General features: G+C 41.0%; 2 protein-coding genes across 3 annotated transcripts in view; both read right to left on the bottom strand.

The window, feature by feature from the left end:
* Positions 1-11068, bottom strand: part of F5 (coagulation factor V) — an 85448-nt gene extending 74380 nt beyond the window's left edge. The window contains 2 exon segments of the mRNA XM_027086377.1: positions 6873-6964; positions 10844-11068. Coding sequence (XP_026942178.1) covers positions 6873-6964; positions 10844-11001 — 250 coding nt within the window. The 5' untranslated portion in view covers positions 11002-11068.
* A 3092-nt stretch (positions 11069-14160) lies between these two features.
* Positions 14161-17847, bottom strand: part of SELP (selectin P) — a 56427-nt gene continuing 52740 nt past the window's right edge. For both annotated transcript variants that reach the window (XM_027086375.1, XM_027086376.1), the window contains 3 exons: positions 16987-17017; positions 15667-15722; positions 14161-15081 (listed from right to left, as the gene is read on the bottom strand). In XM_027086375.1, the coding sequence (XP_026942176.1) occupies positions 15668-15722; positions 16987-17017 (86 nt within the window). In that variant the 3' untranslated portion in view covers positions 14161-15081; position 15667. The remainder of the gene's footprint in view (positions 15082-15666; positions 15723-16986; positions 17018-17847) is intronic.

Genomic DNA, 17847 nt, shown 5'->3' with positions numbered 1-17847 from the left:
GATCTGAGCAACTGGATAAATAATGTTATCAGTTACTTTGATGGGGACACAGCGGGTTGAGCAGGTTAGGGTACAGAAATCAAGAGTGAGGTTTCACTTACTACATCCCAGGCACTGTGCTAGGCTCTGGGGCCACATGGGTAAATAAGGCACCGTCCCTGTCCTTAAGGAGATCACAAGCTCGTTTAGAGATAGACATTCGGTAGGAGCTACTGCCGAGATACGGGCCAAGTGCTACGGGAGCAGAGAGGATGAAGGACCAGTTCTGTCTGCAGAGTTAAGGGAAGAGTTGATATTTGAGTAAGGTTTTTGAAGAATCATATATTAGAATTTCCCAAAGTGTAGTCCTTGGATGCTCTGCATCAGAATCAGTGAGGGTCTAACTAAAAGGCAGACTCCCAAGTAAATACTATCTCAGCCTCAATGAACCTGAGTCTCTGGAGGTAGGGTTTGGGAACCTGCATTTTAGATGTGTACTCATGAGTAATTCTGATGTCCTCCAAAGCTTGAGAACCTGTCACCAAAAGCTCTCTTCCAGACAATTGACTGTTCTCACTTCCAAGCCATCCATAAGCTCTCATGGGGTTGGTTTCTGCCCATTAGGAATCACAGGAACAGGAAAGGGAAGTTACAGTAGTCATGGAGTTCAACTGGCATTTGTTTGCAGTAGCGATCATTATAAATGTCCCTCTTGATATATTTGAGCACTCTAAGTCCTTACATTAAACCTCCCAATACATCTTTAAGGTAGATAGTAAGATCTTTATTTTATAGAGGAGGAAACTGAGCCTCAGAGAATTTAAATATCTTGCCCAATATTATACAGCTAATTAGAGGCAGAGCCATGATTTAAACTTAAATCTGTGTGATTCTAGATACTGAGCTTTTAGCCACCTCTTGGTATTGCAGCCCCCCACCTTGTAGTTATTCATTCATTCAACAAATATTGAGTGCTCACATTATCCTAGGTGTTAGAATTGCAATGGTGAGTAAAAGAGATGTACCCCCTGCCTTCATAGAGCTTAGAAAATAGAAGGAAAGACAGATTTTAACAAATGATCACACAAATATTGAATTACAAACTGTGGTTCATATTATGAAAGAAAAGTACAGGATTCTCTTAAGAGCATTTGACAGAAGCATCTAGTCTAATCTTAGAAGCAGGGAGGTAATCAGGGTTGGGAAATGCTTCCCTGAGGAAGTGATGCATTAACTGAAGTCCAAAGGCAAAGAGGCAACGGGATACACAAGGGCATTTCAGGGAGTGGGTTTAGCATGTGCGAAGGCCCTGAGGTGCCAGAAAACTTGGCCTATTCAGAGAACTGACAGCCATGGGAAGGTAGAGCTTAGTAGGTAAGAGAGATAGGCAGAAAGTGAAGCCAAAGGCATGATCAGAGGTCCAGTCACATAGGGCCTTGTAGGCCTCTTAGACTTTTGCGTTTTAACCTAAGAGTATCTGGAAGCAGTGATGTGACATGAACCACATATTGGTTTTTAAACCTCTGGCTGCATTTGTGGAGTGTGATCTGGGGAGAAACCAGAGTGAATGTTGAGAGAATAGATGGAAGGTTCTGGGAGAGAGATGTTGGTGACTTGGCTTAGTTTAAGGTTAGGGCAATGGAGATAATAAGGAGAGAACGTATTAGAGAGCTATTTAGGAAATCAAGTTGTCAGGACTTGATGGGTTGAACATGGAGTGGAGGATGAGGGAGATCAAGTTGGCATGGATGGCTGGTGAGGTTCCGGCTTGGAAGGCTGGGTGGATGAGGGTGCCATTCTCTGAAATGGAGGATGTTGTGGGAGGGTTTTGTTTGGTGGGTGTGGTAGGCAGGATAATGGCCTCCCAGAGATGTCCCTGACTTAATCCCTGGGACCCATGGATATGCTACCTTATATGGCAAAATGGATTCTGTGGGTGTGATTAAGTTAAAGATGTTGAGATGGGAAGAGTTTCCTGGATTATCCAGGTGGACCCAATGTAATCATAAAATCTCTCATAAAAGGGATGCAGGAGTATCTGAGTTAGCAATTGGAAGATGCTACCTGCTGGCTTTGAAGATGGAGGAAGGGGCCATGAGCCCATGAGTGCAGGTGGCTTCTAGTAACTGGAAAAGGCAAGGAAACCTTTCTCCCCTAGAGCCTCTAGAAGGAATAGAGCTCTACGAACACCTTGATTTTAACCCAGTGAAACTCATTTTGGACTTCTGGCCTCAAGAGCTCTAAGATAATACATTTGTGTTGTTTTATGCCCCTAAGTTTGTGGTAATGTGTTACAGCAATAGAACACTAATTTCCTATTAGCATTGATAAAATGTGATCTCTGAGATAGAGGTCCTATCTTTCCCCAACTCCTATCTTTCCACCCACTTATTCCTTTCACTGAACTCCAGTCCTAGAGTTTATATTGACCTTGTGCCTGAAGCTTTTTTTGTGTGTGTTCTTATGTTAGTTCTGCACAGGACCATGGAGGCCACATAGTTTAATCCTCATTATAGAGATGGTTACAAAGCCTGGGAAGTGGGTGCGGAGAGTGACTGGGTGGCATTGCTGGGTGTAGAACTCAGTTCTCTGGACTCTTGAACCAAAGCTTTCTTTAGCACCTTCTGCAGGGCGGGTCAGATCCCCCACTTTCCTGGAACAGTCCCAAAGTCCACACCATTTTTGACTCCCGGCCACATCTGACTCCACTGGCTGACCCCTCTCTTCTGGCTGCCACCCTCAGTCCTAGCTCCCAGCAGAAGTCCCCACTGGCTACTCCCACCGCCCAGAATGCCCCTGAGCCCAGTCAGGTGCTGACTGCTGTCACGTTGTCCACTGCATTTCGTTGCCGTGGTTGCCTTGCTCGGCCGATTTGTTTGTTGGCATCACGTGGCTGCAAATGCCAGATGCCCAGAATAAGTCTTCTAAGTGCTTTCACCTCTTACTGCAATGAGTTCTTTGCAATATTTATTTAGCCTCCCTATCTGCTTCTTCAGAATTAAAGCAAAACAAAGGGATGTTCTTATAAATACAAACCAAATACCTTCATGCATGTAGGCAAACACATGGCTGAACGTTGTTTGAGCTGCTGTTTAGTTCCTCCATTAGCCAGATGGCCTAAGACCTTTTCCACCCTCTCCTCAGTGCCCAAAGCCAAATTGGGGGAAGGAGTAGCCTGTCTTGAGATCCCAGGAAGTTAGCACAGCATGTACCCAATTTCTTGCAGTTTTGGAGTTGGAAAGGACTACAGGAGGTCAGCTAATGCAATCCCCTGCTCTCAGGTGAATAATGTGTTGCAGAATACAGGGCAGCCCATTGTTGCTGTTAATATAAAACCCCTTTGGGGACAAACATTTCATAATCTTCCTGGAAAATACACAGAGACTCAAAACTAGCCATTTTAGAGCCCAAGACAGGATTTCTGAAAATGAGCCTGGCCCCTCCACCTGTCCACATGTCCACAAACCTCACTGGACAGGTGCCTCATCAGACCTCCAGTCCTGTAGCCTTAGCCCCACCTGTAATTACAATAACTTCTGGGCTCATGCTGCAGAAATGGGGCACATGGCTAGAATCATACCCACCAGATGGGTGGAGCAGGAAATAAGCAAAAGGTACAAAGAACACAGAACTAGGCAATAGAATGGGGAAGGCCACATAGTCAGTGGCAGTGTTCACACCAGATCTTATTAAAAATCTGAGACTTTTCCTTTACATCAGGTTTGCCTCCTAGTATCAATTATTATAGGGTTACAGAGCTGAATAAGACACCACCCCTGTGCTCCAAGGTTCATAATGAAGCAACTTTGGGAGTTCAGGAAGAGGTTGCATGAAAATGAATGTTAAAATGCCTCAGAGTTCACATAAAACAAATATGTTATGAGATACACTGGGGTTGACAAAGGTAATATTTTAAGTGTACCAGGCTTAAACATAAATCAACTATCAAGGTTTACTTCTAACTTATGAGGTTGAATCAGGAAATCACTACAAAATTAATCAGCTCCAAGGATTTTGGTCACAGTCTTCTCCTCTTCAAAAATGAGCACAGGGAACTCTACCTAATAAACTGTGGTACCCTAAATGGGAGGCAAGTCCAAAAGGGAGGGGCTATCTGTATGTGTATGGCTGATTCATTTAGTTGTGCAGTGGAGGCTAACGCAACATTGTAAGGCAACCATACTCCAACAAGAATTAATTTTAAAAAATGATTGATGCCTCGGTATCACCTAAAACAGCAGTCCCCAACCATTTTGGCACCAGGGACCGGTTTTGTGGAAGACAGTTTTTCCACGGACCAGGGCAGGGGATGGTTTGGGGATGATTCAAGCACATTACATTTATTGTGCACTTTATTTCTATTATTATTACACTGTAATATATACTGAAATAATTATACAACTCACCATAATGCAGAATCAGTGGGAGCCCTGAGCTTGTTTTCCTGCAACTAGATGGTCCCACCTGGGGGTGTTGGGAGACAGTGACACCTGAAGTGTGCTGCTTATGTCCGGTCTACTTTGTAAGATGCAGCTTAATTGTACTTGCCACTCACTGATAGGGTTTTGATATGAGTCTGCAGGAAATTGATTTATTATGGTCTCTGGGCTGTCAGACCTCTCTGCTAATGATAATCGGTATTTGCAGCCACTCCCCAGCGCTAGCATCATCGCCTCAGCTCCACCTCAGATCATCAGGCATTAGATTCTCATAAGCAGCGCGCAACCTAGATCCCTCGCTGCGCAGTTCACAGTAGGGTTCGCGCTCCTATGAGAATCTAATGATCTGACAGGAGGCGGAACTCAGGCGGTAATGTGAGCAATGGGGAGCGGCTGTAAATACAGATGAAACTTCTCTGGCTCCCTGCTCACCTCTTGCTGTGCAGCCCGGTTCCTACCAGGCCACAGACTGGTACCAGTCTGTGGCCTGGGGGTTGGGGACACCTGACCTAAAAGGCAGTCTGCAGGCTGGCACTGGTCCTTCTATCCCTTACTGCACTCAGCACAATGGCTGACACAGCACATTCAAATTCAGTGAACTTGGCAAAAGTCACAAAAAGGAGAGCTCTGAATCTCTGCCCAATTCCTTTTTTCCCAGGCCTAATGAATACGTTTCCCAGCTCGTCTTCCCTTTACCCACTCACAACTTAATTTAATTAAATAGTTCTTAAATATCTACTGTACATACTAAGCTTGAAGCTGGATCTATAAACATGAATAGACTACAGAGTCTGTAGAGGACAGGAGATCCTTTAATTTCCTGACCAAAATGACAAACTTAATTTTATTAGTAATCTTATTAATAAAAGCTTACTCACCTGGTCCCTTGCCAGGCTCCCCACCCAGCCCCCCATGAAGGTTAGTATCTCTTCCACCTCAGGCTGATCCAACCCAGCTTTGAATCACATCACTTCCTGTTTCTTCTGAGTCTGGCTCCATCAGTTATTCTCCCTCAGATGTTTTTATCCTCTCCTTTTCTATTGGATTCTTCCCTTGAGCACTTAGATATTTTAAGTCACTGTCCTTTTTTAAATAAAACTCTTAAAATATCCTTAAACCCCTCATTCCCTCCCAGAACTACCCTATTTCTCCTCCCATTTGGAGCCAAGTTTCAGGAAAGAGTTATCTATGTAAGTTCCTCCTACTTACATTTCCTCACCTTCCATTCACTTCCATTCCATCTCCGTTAGCAGGGGAAGTGGCACCAGGGAAACAAGGTAAAGAGAGAGTTTCGAGAAGGGGGAGCATTACATGTCCTAGTAATATCAAGTGGGAAAATAACTGGAAAGAAACCATTGGTCTGCCATCTAAGAGGTCATGGGGCCCCTTTTAGGAGAGTAATTTGATATGATAGAGAATGAAATGTACCAATCACACAGGAAATTGGTAGTGAAGGAAAGGGGAGAAAAGGCAGACAGAGTCAAGGGGAGACTTTTTTTTGAGACTGGATTTTAATTTGAACATAAGTTGTGTTCTGTTTTATTGTTGAGGATTTTTGACGGAAGGGAAGTCTCCATTTAAGGAAAGATTGAAGATAAAGGGAGATCTGAGGAGGAGGCAGAACAAGATGGAATGAATAAAAGAGATAGAAGGACGAGTCTGGGGAAGATGACAGGTCTTCACCTGGTTGGGGGGAAGGATGAGTTGAATTACTGACTAGGGGACCTAACTGGAGGAAGTTCTCTCTTAACGGCCTTTATCAGTTCTGTGACCTATGTTACCATATTTACCATATTTACGATCCCAGAAACCCATTCAGCCTACTTTCCTTAATTAAAAAAGAGGTGAGGAAAAAAAGAGATTTTTTCCTCTAAAAATTATAGCTGTTATATACATCACACTAAATAAAACAGAAGAGATGGGAAAGATAGATGCAAAAGAATCAGCCATATACAGTTCCTTTAAATGAGTCTTGGGACCCAGCAAATCATCATTTGCTAAGGCTCATCTGTGCTCATTAAACTAGACCATAAGCTCCAGGAAGGCAGGTGATGTGTCTCTCTTGTCCAGCGTGGCATCCATAGTGCCTAGTTCAATTGAGCACCCCCAGCAGGTGTTCAATAATCGTTTGTTAGATGAGTGAATACAAATTCAAACACTTAGAAGTTTAGTTTAGTTTTTTTTTAATCACAGTCAAAAACAGCTGGCTTCATGGGCATGAGACCCATGAAATTGCACAGGGCCCCATGCTCAGAGGGGCCCCTAGTCTGGCTTAATGCTTTGCTTTTCTCAATTCTCAGTACTATGAATAAGAGCTCTACCAATTACCTAGCCAAAATAACAGAAACACACATTTCTGTAAAAGATCACTAAGTGAATATTTTAGATATATATGAATATCAAATTATCCATAGAGCTTTATCTTTAAAATTGAAAAATATATTTCAGGCTTACCTGAAGTTGTGGATCGTGGTTTTTCTTTCTGAAAATATGCTTCATACTCTCTGTAGACAGTTTTCTTAAAGGAGGTTGCAGAAGTATTCGAACTGGAAATAAAATAAATTTGAAAGGCTTACCTGACATCTACTTCGCACATTACAACAAAATATATCTCTCATGTCCTCAGAATTTTACTAGAAATAACAGTATTTTTAACTGCAGTTCAGAAGCCCAAGGTCTTATAAATATGAACAGTAAGCAAAGTTAATAAAATAATTATTGGTGTCTTCAAGAATATTCTGTTGTGATAACCATTCTTTCACAAATTTAGTCTGCCCTAACCAATCCTGTTACTCAGAATCAATTTTCTAAAATAGAACCCAAGATGATAGTGTGAACCCAAACTTTAGGCTTAGATTTTAAATGATTAAAGACATGACCAAATCCTTTATGAATAAATATGTGAGCTGTTTTTCAACTCATCAATCAAATACAGTCTTACGTGACTGGGGAACATTGTAAAGAACAATTGATTTGGTGGACTCTGTTTCTCGCTGAGAAGTTGAAGATAGCTAATGGAGTCAAGACCCTGAGATTCATATAGGAAACAAACAAATGAAAAAACTAAGTCTCAGAAAGTTTAAGTAACTTGCCCAAGGAGAATCAGTTGATAATGGCAAAGCCAGGATTCAAAAACCATTGTACAGTCATCCCTTGGTATCTGTGGGAGGTTGGTTCAGGATGACCCTGGAGCCAAAATCTGTAGATGTTCAAGTCCCTTATATAAAACAGACTAGTACAGTTATCCCCCTGTATCTGTGGGTTCCATATCCACAGGTACCAAGGGATGACTGTTTTCATGGTTAAAAATTCAGAGAGAGGGCAGCAGGGAAAGAACTGGGATACTTTCCCATCTTTTTCTTCAGTGTCTCTAAAGATGGGCACATGATTCCTATCCTTGTCTTAAGCTCAAAGATGAAGGAAAGATAATTAGGGGAAATTTCTTACCAATGTCTAAACCAGTTGCCCATATTGGCTTTGTTATGCTTCCTAATCCAGAGAGTGGCCCCACTATAATTAGGGCGTAACAGAGAGGGATACTAATCACATTTGCCATGATGTCTATGTAGCACAAAAGCTAAGAGAACTGGTTGTAGATTCAGAGTGTCTGGGTTTGAATCCTGTGTCTACCCCTTGTTAACTATATAACCTTGAAAAGTTTATTTAATCAATTTGTGCCTCTGTTTCTATCATTGTGAGCTGGGACTAATAGTAAAATCTCCCTCACAGAACTGTTACAAGTTTTAAATAAGTTAATACCTACAAAAGGTTTAGAGCTGGCACATTGTAAATATTCAATGCGTGTTAGCTAGTAGTATTTTAAAAATATAATGAAAATTGGATTTGAGCTTTTAGGTTTTCCCGGAGAGCAGAAAAATCTGTAATTATAGTCATTCTCATAATTTTAAAATGTAAGATACAAGAACTGTGTTAATATTTGGAAACAGAATTAAAGGAGGCATGAGTAAGTATTTTTGGAATGGCTAGCTATTGAAGGTGGTGGGTTCTCAGTCACTGGAAGCATTCAAGTAGAAACTAGACAACTATTTGCTAGGGGTATTGGTGCTTTGGGTGTGGGGAAAAGTAAGAAGTTAAAACATGAAAGCTGAAAATGAATTAAACAACCTCATAGAGTTTTTAGAGCCCAAGAACCCTAGGATTCTGTATGTTAGTTTGTGTCCCTAATGTGAAGGTCCATTTTTATTTATCTGTGGTGGTAATTTTGTGTGTTTAGTTTTATGTACAGTTGAAACGTAGCTCCCGTCCCTAACCTTAGATCTTTAAATACAGGAGTATAGGTGACAGTAAAAAATCTTTACTAAGAAAAATTAGTCTTTTATGTGGAGTAATTTTAATAGAGGTGTGTTTCCTAATATGTTTCCCTGTGTATATTATGTGTGCATACTGAGGTATATTTATTTCAATTTGAACAATTGAATTGCTATTGGAAAATAATTTGTCTGAAAGTTAAAGATGACATGAATTCAAACAATATGCATGATGAATTTTCCATGTATGAGGACTATTTAAGGATGATTTATTCATAATAAAATCATATAAAGCTAGAACACAAGAAAAAATACATATGTATTTTTTTCAATATCTGTTACTATATACATGTGATTGAACATGTTTCCTTAGGGAAATTTTCAAAAACATTCACTTCAGCCCCAGAGCAAGAATGAAAGATATATTTCACCTCTAAAAGGCACTGTCCTGCCAATATTACATGAAATAAGGAAAGATCTTTACTTTAGCAAAGGATGGAGTTGTCTATGTTGATTTCTTTCTAGTGAGTATCATTAGCTCTAGATGTAGGACAATCTATAACAAGTTCTTAGTTTAAACAGCCAGATACAAGGTTAGACTTTTCACATAAAAGTACTAGAAAGAAATGACATGATTTGAGGTTCAAAAATAGGGACAGTTGGTCTGGATTATCACTGTATGGTTTTGACTCAGTAATTGATACCAGAGGAACACCTCTTCCCAGAATTCTGGAAACTCAGCCACAGAGAGGATAGGATGACCAATCATGGCTTCCTATGTGAATTCACCATATGAATCAGGGTTTTGCCCTATGTGATTCTGCCTCCAAAATTCTGCTTGTTATTCTTGTTGTTAATTACAGAAGAAAGAACAAACTCCAAAGCATAAGCACAGTGTGACACAGGAAAGCCAGCAACCAAGTTAGTGTTCTACCCAAGAGCAGGACAATTAATGTTGGAAAGACTGCTACTTCCTTTGGGGTTTCAGTCAGCAGCAGTTCTCTAAGGGTGTGGGTGTGACCTAGATTATCACCTTGAAATACAATATTTTAAATGTATTTAAATGTACAATATTTAAATAAGAAGTTCCTCCATTTTTGTACAAAAAAAAAAGAGGGACTTCTTATTATTACAAGACCAAGATGCAATGCCCTCCAAAATAACCCAATTACAAAGAAAAGGTTTTGAAAGGGTAATGTTATACACTAAAAGGCTTAAAACATTACAATATCTTCTTGGCAGATTGCTTTGGTTTCGAAACTGTAAAAGAGGAACACATCGTTCACAATTGCTTAAACTGTGATGTTAAGTTACAAAAAAACTTAAGTCACACTAAGAGGTTTACCATGAAAAGAAATAAAAACATAATGAACTGGAAATATTGAGTAGAACCTATGATTTGTTTAATTGAAGTCTTATTTTTAACCTTTCAATTAGGAAAAATAGTTTGCAACTCAAATAGAGTTTTATTATTTAACCCCCCTCTAAGTCACATATGCCTTTTAATATTGACTCTATCAAAATAGCCAGAGTAGACCATATCCCAGGGAGTGATTAAGAATGGGAGAAAAATGAAGAGTCACACGAAGCAGAAAAAAGGTACAAGAACAACAATGTTGCATTTTTATGAACTGATGATGTTTTGAAAGTCATTTATAAGAAAACAACAAAATTATAGCAGTTGTTATCGAATAACCTGCTTATAATAAAGTATACAGTGTAAACCTTTAGTTTTAGAAGATGAAGTTATGTGGACATGGAATAAATAATATGTAACTAGAAGTTTAATAAAATACTAGACTACTAAAAATCTGGAACAGGAGTGAAGAGGTAGGTACCTGGTGCTTTTGAATCAATCAATATATTAAATCATCTATCAGTCATACTAACAAAACTGTATTAGCAGCAAACTTGAAACAGCATCTAGCCAGTCAAACACTATTTTCTATATCCTCAGAATGATAAACTTGTATTATTGGAGGCAAAATGAGCATCCACCAAGCTTATTTTATTCATTATGCTCTTCTATTAATTGTATTTACCTACCTGAAGTAAAAAAAAAAAAAAAAAAAGCAATGCAATTGCAAAGGGAATGCTCTCTAAAAGAAATAGATTGTCCTCCCTGGAGAAGCCCACCGGTCGCCATGCCTGCCTTACCTAAGGTATGTGGACTCGGGGCGATAGTTCCAGCTGATGCTCTGAGCAGCCACGTAGAACTGCCTTAGCCGCGCTGCTTCAGCCCCTAGGCTCCCCCAGCCTGCCCAGCTGGAGCCCAGGACCACGAGGACCCAGAGGCAAGGGCAAGCTGGGAACATGGTTCCTTTCCTGCCTCTGCCTCAGCCGATTGCGCCCGGCTTGGCCGGGCTTGGCCGCTGTCGGGACTGCAGTGAGCGCCGCGCGGCTGCGGGTGGCAGTGTCCTCCTCCTCTACAGCTCCCCCCAGGCGTTGCGGCAGCTGCAGCCCACGCTGTCCCCACCTCCTGGGGCCCTTCCAGGCTGGGGTTGACTAGGTCACTGCTCCAGATGACAGGAGGTATTAGGGAGAGCAACCAGGTTAGTGACTGTTTTACTACCAGTGGAGAAAGGGCAGCAATCAGCGGCTCTAGCAGGCAGGACAGTGCTCAGGGATTCATGAGACGGGGCAACACTGTCCCCCCCCAGCTTCCATCTGCTGACCCCACGGCTCAGTAGCCCCTCATCAGACCCCGCCACCATAAACACTGCCTGGGGCAGAGTTCACACTTACCAGGCGCTCTGCAGTTCCCAGGGCAGTGGGACCCAAATCCCTTCACCACACTGCTCTCCTTCTGATCTGAGGAAGAGGGCCCTATGCCCTGTTACTGGGCACAGAAATATTGTATTTTCAGGTGGTGAAGAAGCAAAGGGATGGTCACGTGAATGGGGCCTGCTGGCCTGGCCCACTTTACTGACTTCTACCCATGCACAGTTCTGTCTTTTAAAAAATATATATGTATATTGAAATATAGTTGATTCAATGTTGTGTTAGTTTCAGGTATACAGCAAAGTGATTCATATATATGAATATATATATACATATAATCTTTAGATTATTTTCCACTATAGGTTATTATAAAATATTGAGTAGAGTTCCCTATGCTATACAGTAGGTCCTTGCTGTTTACCTATTTTATATATAGTAGTATGTATATTTTAATCCCAAACTCCTAATTTATTGCTCCCGCCTTTCCCCTTTGGTAACCATAAGTTTGTTTTCTACGTCTGTGAGTCTATTTCTGTTTTGTAAGTAAGTTCCTTTGTATCATTTTTTTAGATTCCACATATAAGCGATATATGATATTTGTCTTTCTCTGTTGCACAGTTCTGTCTTGATAAGGGCCTGTGGCCACCTAAGGCAGTGACAGAGGAGAGGGCTTAAAGAGCTTCACTGAGAGAATCAGACCAGATTTCAATCCCACTTACTAGCTGTGTTCTCTTGGATACATTACACAACCTCTCTGGAGCTCAATTCTGACACCTGCAAAACAGGGATGATAATAATAGTTTTTTCCAATAGGGTGGTTGGGAGGATAAAAGAACACTGTGAAGTATATAATTCCTAGCAGTTGGAAAGCACACAGCACGTGTTGATTACTATGATTATATTTTTCCTGCCTCCAGGGCCCTTTGTGTATCTCGGAGGATCTTGCTATTTCACGTGGCCTTAAGATATGATTTTGCTATTTATAGAGAATCTGAAAATTATCTTGTCTGAAGCATCATTATAACTTATCCCAGGTCCCCTGAATCTACATGCCTCCAAGCTTCTATGATTTGTCTCAACAGATTCAATAAATTGTAATGTAACACCTCACATGAGATCTCTATGATGTCTTCAGTCTCCTCAACATATGGTCTCTGTCTTTGCTTCTTGGCTGATATTATTTGATCAACTCAGACTGTCCACTCTCTAAAGTCCAATCAGAGTTCTATCTCCTTGATTCTGGGCCAACTTGACTTTTCATTTTATAAATTCCTACCACATGCTTCAAATAACATACTGATGTTGACTACTCTCTATCACTTTGTATTGGTGTCTATTGTGTCCCCAACTAGATGATAAGCTATTCAAGAACAGGAACGATGAATGCCTTATCCTTCTGTATCTATAATATCAGTGGTTCACAAAGCTGATAAACCATCAGAATTCCCTGGGACGATTTTACAAAAGGCAGATTCTGACTCAGGAGACAGGGTGATAATCATCGTCCTATAACACGGAGCCTAGTGATTGGCATAAAGTAAGCAGTCAGAGATGCTATGTACAGTATAGGAGTGAAACTTTTTAAAAGCAACGTGTCCCTAAATCCCAAGGTTACTACCAAAATTTTTTTTAACATCTTTATTGGAGTATAATTGCTTTACAATGGTGTGTTAGTTTCTGCTTTACAACAAAATGAATCAGTTATATATATACATATGTTCCTATATCTCTTCCCTCTTGCGTCTCCCTCCCTCCCCCCCTCCCTATCCCACCCCTCCAGGCGGTCACAAAGCACCGAGCTGATCTCCCTGTGCTATGCGGCTGCTTCCCACTAGCTATCTACCTTTCGTTTGGTAGTGTATGTATGTCCATGCCTCTCTCTCGCTTTGTCACAGCTTACCCTTCCCCCTCCCCATATCCTCAAGTCCATTCTCTAGTAGGTCTGTGTCTTTATTCCCGTCTTACCCCTAGGTTCTTCATGACCTTTTTTTTTTTCTTAAATTCCATATATATGTGTTAGCATACGGTATTTGTCTCTCTCTTTCTGACTTACTTCACTCTGTATGACAGACAGACTCTAGGCCTATCCACCTCATTACACATAGCTCATTTTCGTTTCTTTTTATGGCGAGTAATATTCCATTGTATATATGTGCCACATCTTCTTTACCCATTCATCCGATGATGGACACTTAGGTTGTTTCCATCTCCGGGCTATTGTAAATAGAGCTGCAATGAACATTTTGGTACATGACTCTTTTTGAATTATGGTTTTCTCAGGGTATATGCCCAGTAGTGGGATTGCTGGGTCATATGGTAGTTCTATTTGTAGTTTTTTAAGGAACCTCCATACTGTTCTCCACGGTGGCTGTATCAATTTACATTCCCACCAGCAGTGCAAGAGTGTTCCCTTTTCTTCACACTCTTTCCAGCATTTATTGTTTGTAGATTTTTTGATGATGGCCATTCTGACTGGTGTGAGATGGTATCTCATTGTAGTTTTGATTTGCATTTCCCTAATGATTAATGATGTTGAGCATTCTTTCACGTGTTTGTTGGCAGTCTGTATGACTACCAAAATTCTTGCAAAATCTTGTAACCTTTAGTTAGACTTTCATCATTTTTATTTGCATTTTTATTTGCATGTTTACTTAGTCTGTGTGACGTGTTCATTGCCTCACATTTCACAGAGAGGACAACTATATTGTTTGGCTCTATATTTTTTGTATCAGTTTCAGACAACTACTGTGTAACTTTCAATAACCTATTTATTAAGCATGTGAATTAAAGAACGTGTAAAACACACTCAGGTGATGAAGACATTTTTCTGCTTCTCTGATTTTCTTGTGTGTTTATGGTGGTGGTAAGATACATATTTGCTCACTGAAGGGTTGAGCTTGTCATTGGGACTACTGTGACTGTGCATTACATTCATGTATGAAAAGTGACGGACACAGATCTTATTCAACAAAATGTCAAATAATAGAACATAGCATTTGGGGGAATCCTTTTAATTAGACATTCGAGTATTGGTCTTTGGGTCCTCTGGGGGAGAATGACCGGTGGAGGGAAGGTCTACAGTGACATGTACCTTCCTGTCTCGATCCTTAGTCTTCTGCAGCCTCTGGTGCCATCCAGAGGCTCCCCTTGAAGCCTCGCAGCAGAGGTCTAAAAGCCTTCACAAACAGCAAGCAGTGAAGACCCAGGAAATCCTACAGAAATTCCCTCAAGTCAGAGAGGCCTCCTGCCTTCCAGCAAAGTAGAGGATGATTTCCTCCAATCCAAAAATAAAGAGGCATTCTTATTTTTCTGCAGTCTGGTCTTCTGGTGAGTCAGATGCTCCAGGCTCTAGTTAATTAGTATCTCAAGAGACAGCTGGGGCAAAGCCCACAGACAACCGCAGAAACCTTCAGTCCCAGCTTCTGAGGCTTGTGTTGGAGGAAGAGGAACTGGAGCAGGAAGGGGTGGTGGGCGGAGAGTTGGGGCTTGTGATACAGTCCTTCTGCTCTGGTCCACAGCTAATCTAAAGGGAATTCCATGCCCTTTATTCACAAGTATTTACAGAAAACTGCGGCAACTAAGCTACAGTTATAGTCAAGTCTGTCGGGAAGGCTGATGTTCAAAATTAGGATTCTGTGGAGGTTCAGTGAGGTGACCAAGAGAAGGACGGGTCTCTGAAAATGAGACAAAAAATTAAAATAATTATATTTTCCCCAAAAAGATAAAAGAAAGCTCTCATCCTATGTACCCCCTAAGGCTTAGTATAATCTTTTTCTAGATTCCAGATATTCTGCCATCTAGGCTACTTCTCTTAGGAAACTCAATCATTCACTGAGCTTTTTGGGAGAGAGACGTTATCATATGACTTTTATTTTCCTAGCAGGTCACATAGGGAATTGGCTCCATAAAGTCTGTAACATTTTTTCTAGCACTCGTGACTTCTGGTGATCCAGCAAAGCTGCAGTATCAGTACCACCTAGCAGCCAGTAATTGAATGTCATACATCCTGACATAGGTTCTGTCTCATTAGAACATTTCTATCCTGGAGGAAATGGAAATCTTCTTATGATCTCACTTTCTATTGTCACTCTACTGCTATACCTGTCCCCTACTGCCAACACAATTTCCTGCATGGTTTGAACATTTAATACATGGTTAAAATGTGACTCATGATTATATAAAGAAAAGTCAAGCTTTATAGTCTTCCTTTTTCCCCTACTGTTCTATTTTCTTCAAAAATACTTTCGTAGATAACTTACCTTAAGGGCTTGGGTCAAATGCAGCATTTGTAAAAACTCCGTATGTTCCTAGGTGGCTAAAGAAGAGAAACACAAGGATGACCTGCCATATTATGCTTTGTCCTTGACCCCAGTCCTGCACATAGTTCCTGCAGAGACCGTGGATTAGCATCCCACCCCTGGAATTCTCTGCTTTTAGTCGGAAAGAGGAATAAAACCAAAGAGATTTTCAAGATCCCACTTAACAGCTCTGGGTAATTTGCGTTGCACTTTATACCCATGTTATTGTTGATACTTTTGGGTACTGAATACTTACTATGCCCCTGCGGCAGCTTCTTCTTGGTGAATTTTAAAATTCCAGCCTTGATACTTGATCACGTGGCAATAGTTTTCAAAGAATGGTAGTACTGCTCCCTATAGGCATTTTTTGATTTTCCTAATGATCGAGACTTACTATTGACATTTAAGCAGGGGCCATGGGTGCTGGATGTCCTAATATGCTTGGGGCGCAAAAGAATTCTCTTACACACTCCACATAACTTTAGAATAGCTACTCAACGTTCATGGAGGTGAAAAATCTCTGAGCCTGCAACTTAACTGCTTTACATATAAATATTAAATTTTTTGTGCATCTTTTAAAGTGTAATTGCTGTGTGAATTAAGGGAAGATAATAACAGGTTTTCCAACTCTTTACCAGAGTTGTTCATCATTTAAAAAAATCAGGTTGGTGTTGGCAATGGTTCTGATATTGCTTGAATCACTAACAGAATATTCCTCTCAGTTGACCTTTATGCTGTTGCCTTCATAGTGATTCTATTTGAATGGAGGTACAAGCATCTGACGACCCCATAGCATCTGCTAGTGTAGTGCCTCAGCTCTAGCATTTTATTTCCAAGTCATTTTCCCTTGTATTGCTCCTTTATATTATCACTAGGGCACCTGCTGATTTTTTAAAACATTATGTAGGGCTTCCCTGGTGGCGCAGTGGTTGAGAGTCCGCCTGCCGATGCAGGGGACACGGGTTTGTGCCCCGGTCCGGGAAGATCCCACATGCCGCGGAGCGGCTGGGCCCGTGAGCCATGGCTGCTGAGCCTGCGTGTCCGGAGACTGTGCTCCGCAACGGGAGAGGCCGCAACAGTGAGAGGCCCGCGTACCGTAAAAAAAAAAAAAAAAATTATGTATTGCTAGGACATATTATCTGTATATTTTCAGAACTAGTCAAGGGGACATTGCCAAAGATTTGTTTCAAAAAGGGGTCATCTGTATAATCATTCTGACATACTATAGTGAATTAAAAAGTCAAACTAGAAAAACTTAATCATAAAACATTTCCATCTTACCTTTGAGGGTTCAAGGGGCTTTTTCCTTCATCTGAAATAAGCAAGAAGACACAGAAGATTGGTTTCAGAGTAAAACATGAGATGAGGGAGAAAGGTCATCAGTGATAGGGATTATTGGGAAGAGTCAGCAGACTGATTTCCATATGGGCTCATTATAAGAGACGTGTAGGGAACATCCCCTCCCTAAGGGGTGGGACCTGTTTTAGGCTAAATTGAACGTTCAACGATATGTAACTCCAGAGTGCGCTCATCTTTCTCCTCTTCCCTTTCAGTAACAACCTCTCCTCCTACCTCTGGTCCCTTCCTTCATCTTCTTCGCTACTCTTGGTTGTTGTTGAGACCACTGGTTCTCGAAACTCATTTCTTTGGCACTGGAGGCCCTCTATCTTTGCATCCTTTGTCACACTCCCTCAGTCATTATTTGGGCAAGCTAAGCGAGTAAGCAAATCCAACCCAACATAACAGTGGATGTTTTTCTCCCCGGATCACATATGTGATTGGGGGCCTCCTGTCTTAATCCAAGCAATGGACTCTGATAGTGGAAACTTTAAACATGGCAGCAGGTCTGTCAATCATCCCATGGGTAGATATAAAAGGAAAAGCATCTCATGCCTAAATACATTTAGAAAATATTAAGTGACATGAAGATGAACAAGTATATTTATTACAGGGCATGACTGAGCCTTCAGTGTAATATGAATGTGCACTTTGAATTTGCAGGGGAGGGACACAGTATGCAGCATTTTCCTAGTATTTGACCATAGAATCCTAGAAAGTTTAAAATCAAATTGGGACAGGTCAAGGGAAAATTCCTCATCTCCACAAATGAATTTATTTATTATAAAGATATTGGAGGATGGG

This window comes from Aethalodelphis obliquidens, unplaced genomic scaffold (assembly GCF_003676395.1).
Source record: "Aethalodelphis obliquidens isolate GAN/ISIS:26980383/991018 unplaced genomic scaffold, ASM367639v1 scaffold55, whole genome shotgun sequence".
Taxonomy (NCBI): Eukaryota; Metazoa; Chordata; class Mammalia; order Artiodactyla; family Delphinidae; genus Aethalodelphis; species Aethalodelphis obliquidens.
Note: the sequence above shows the minus strand (reverse complement) of the source record. Positions and strands in the feature narration are given on the sequence as shown.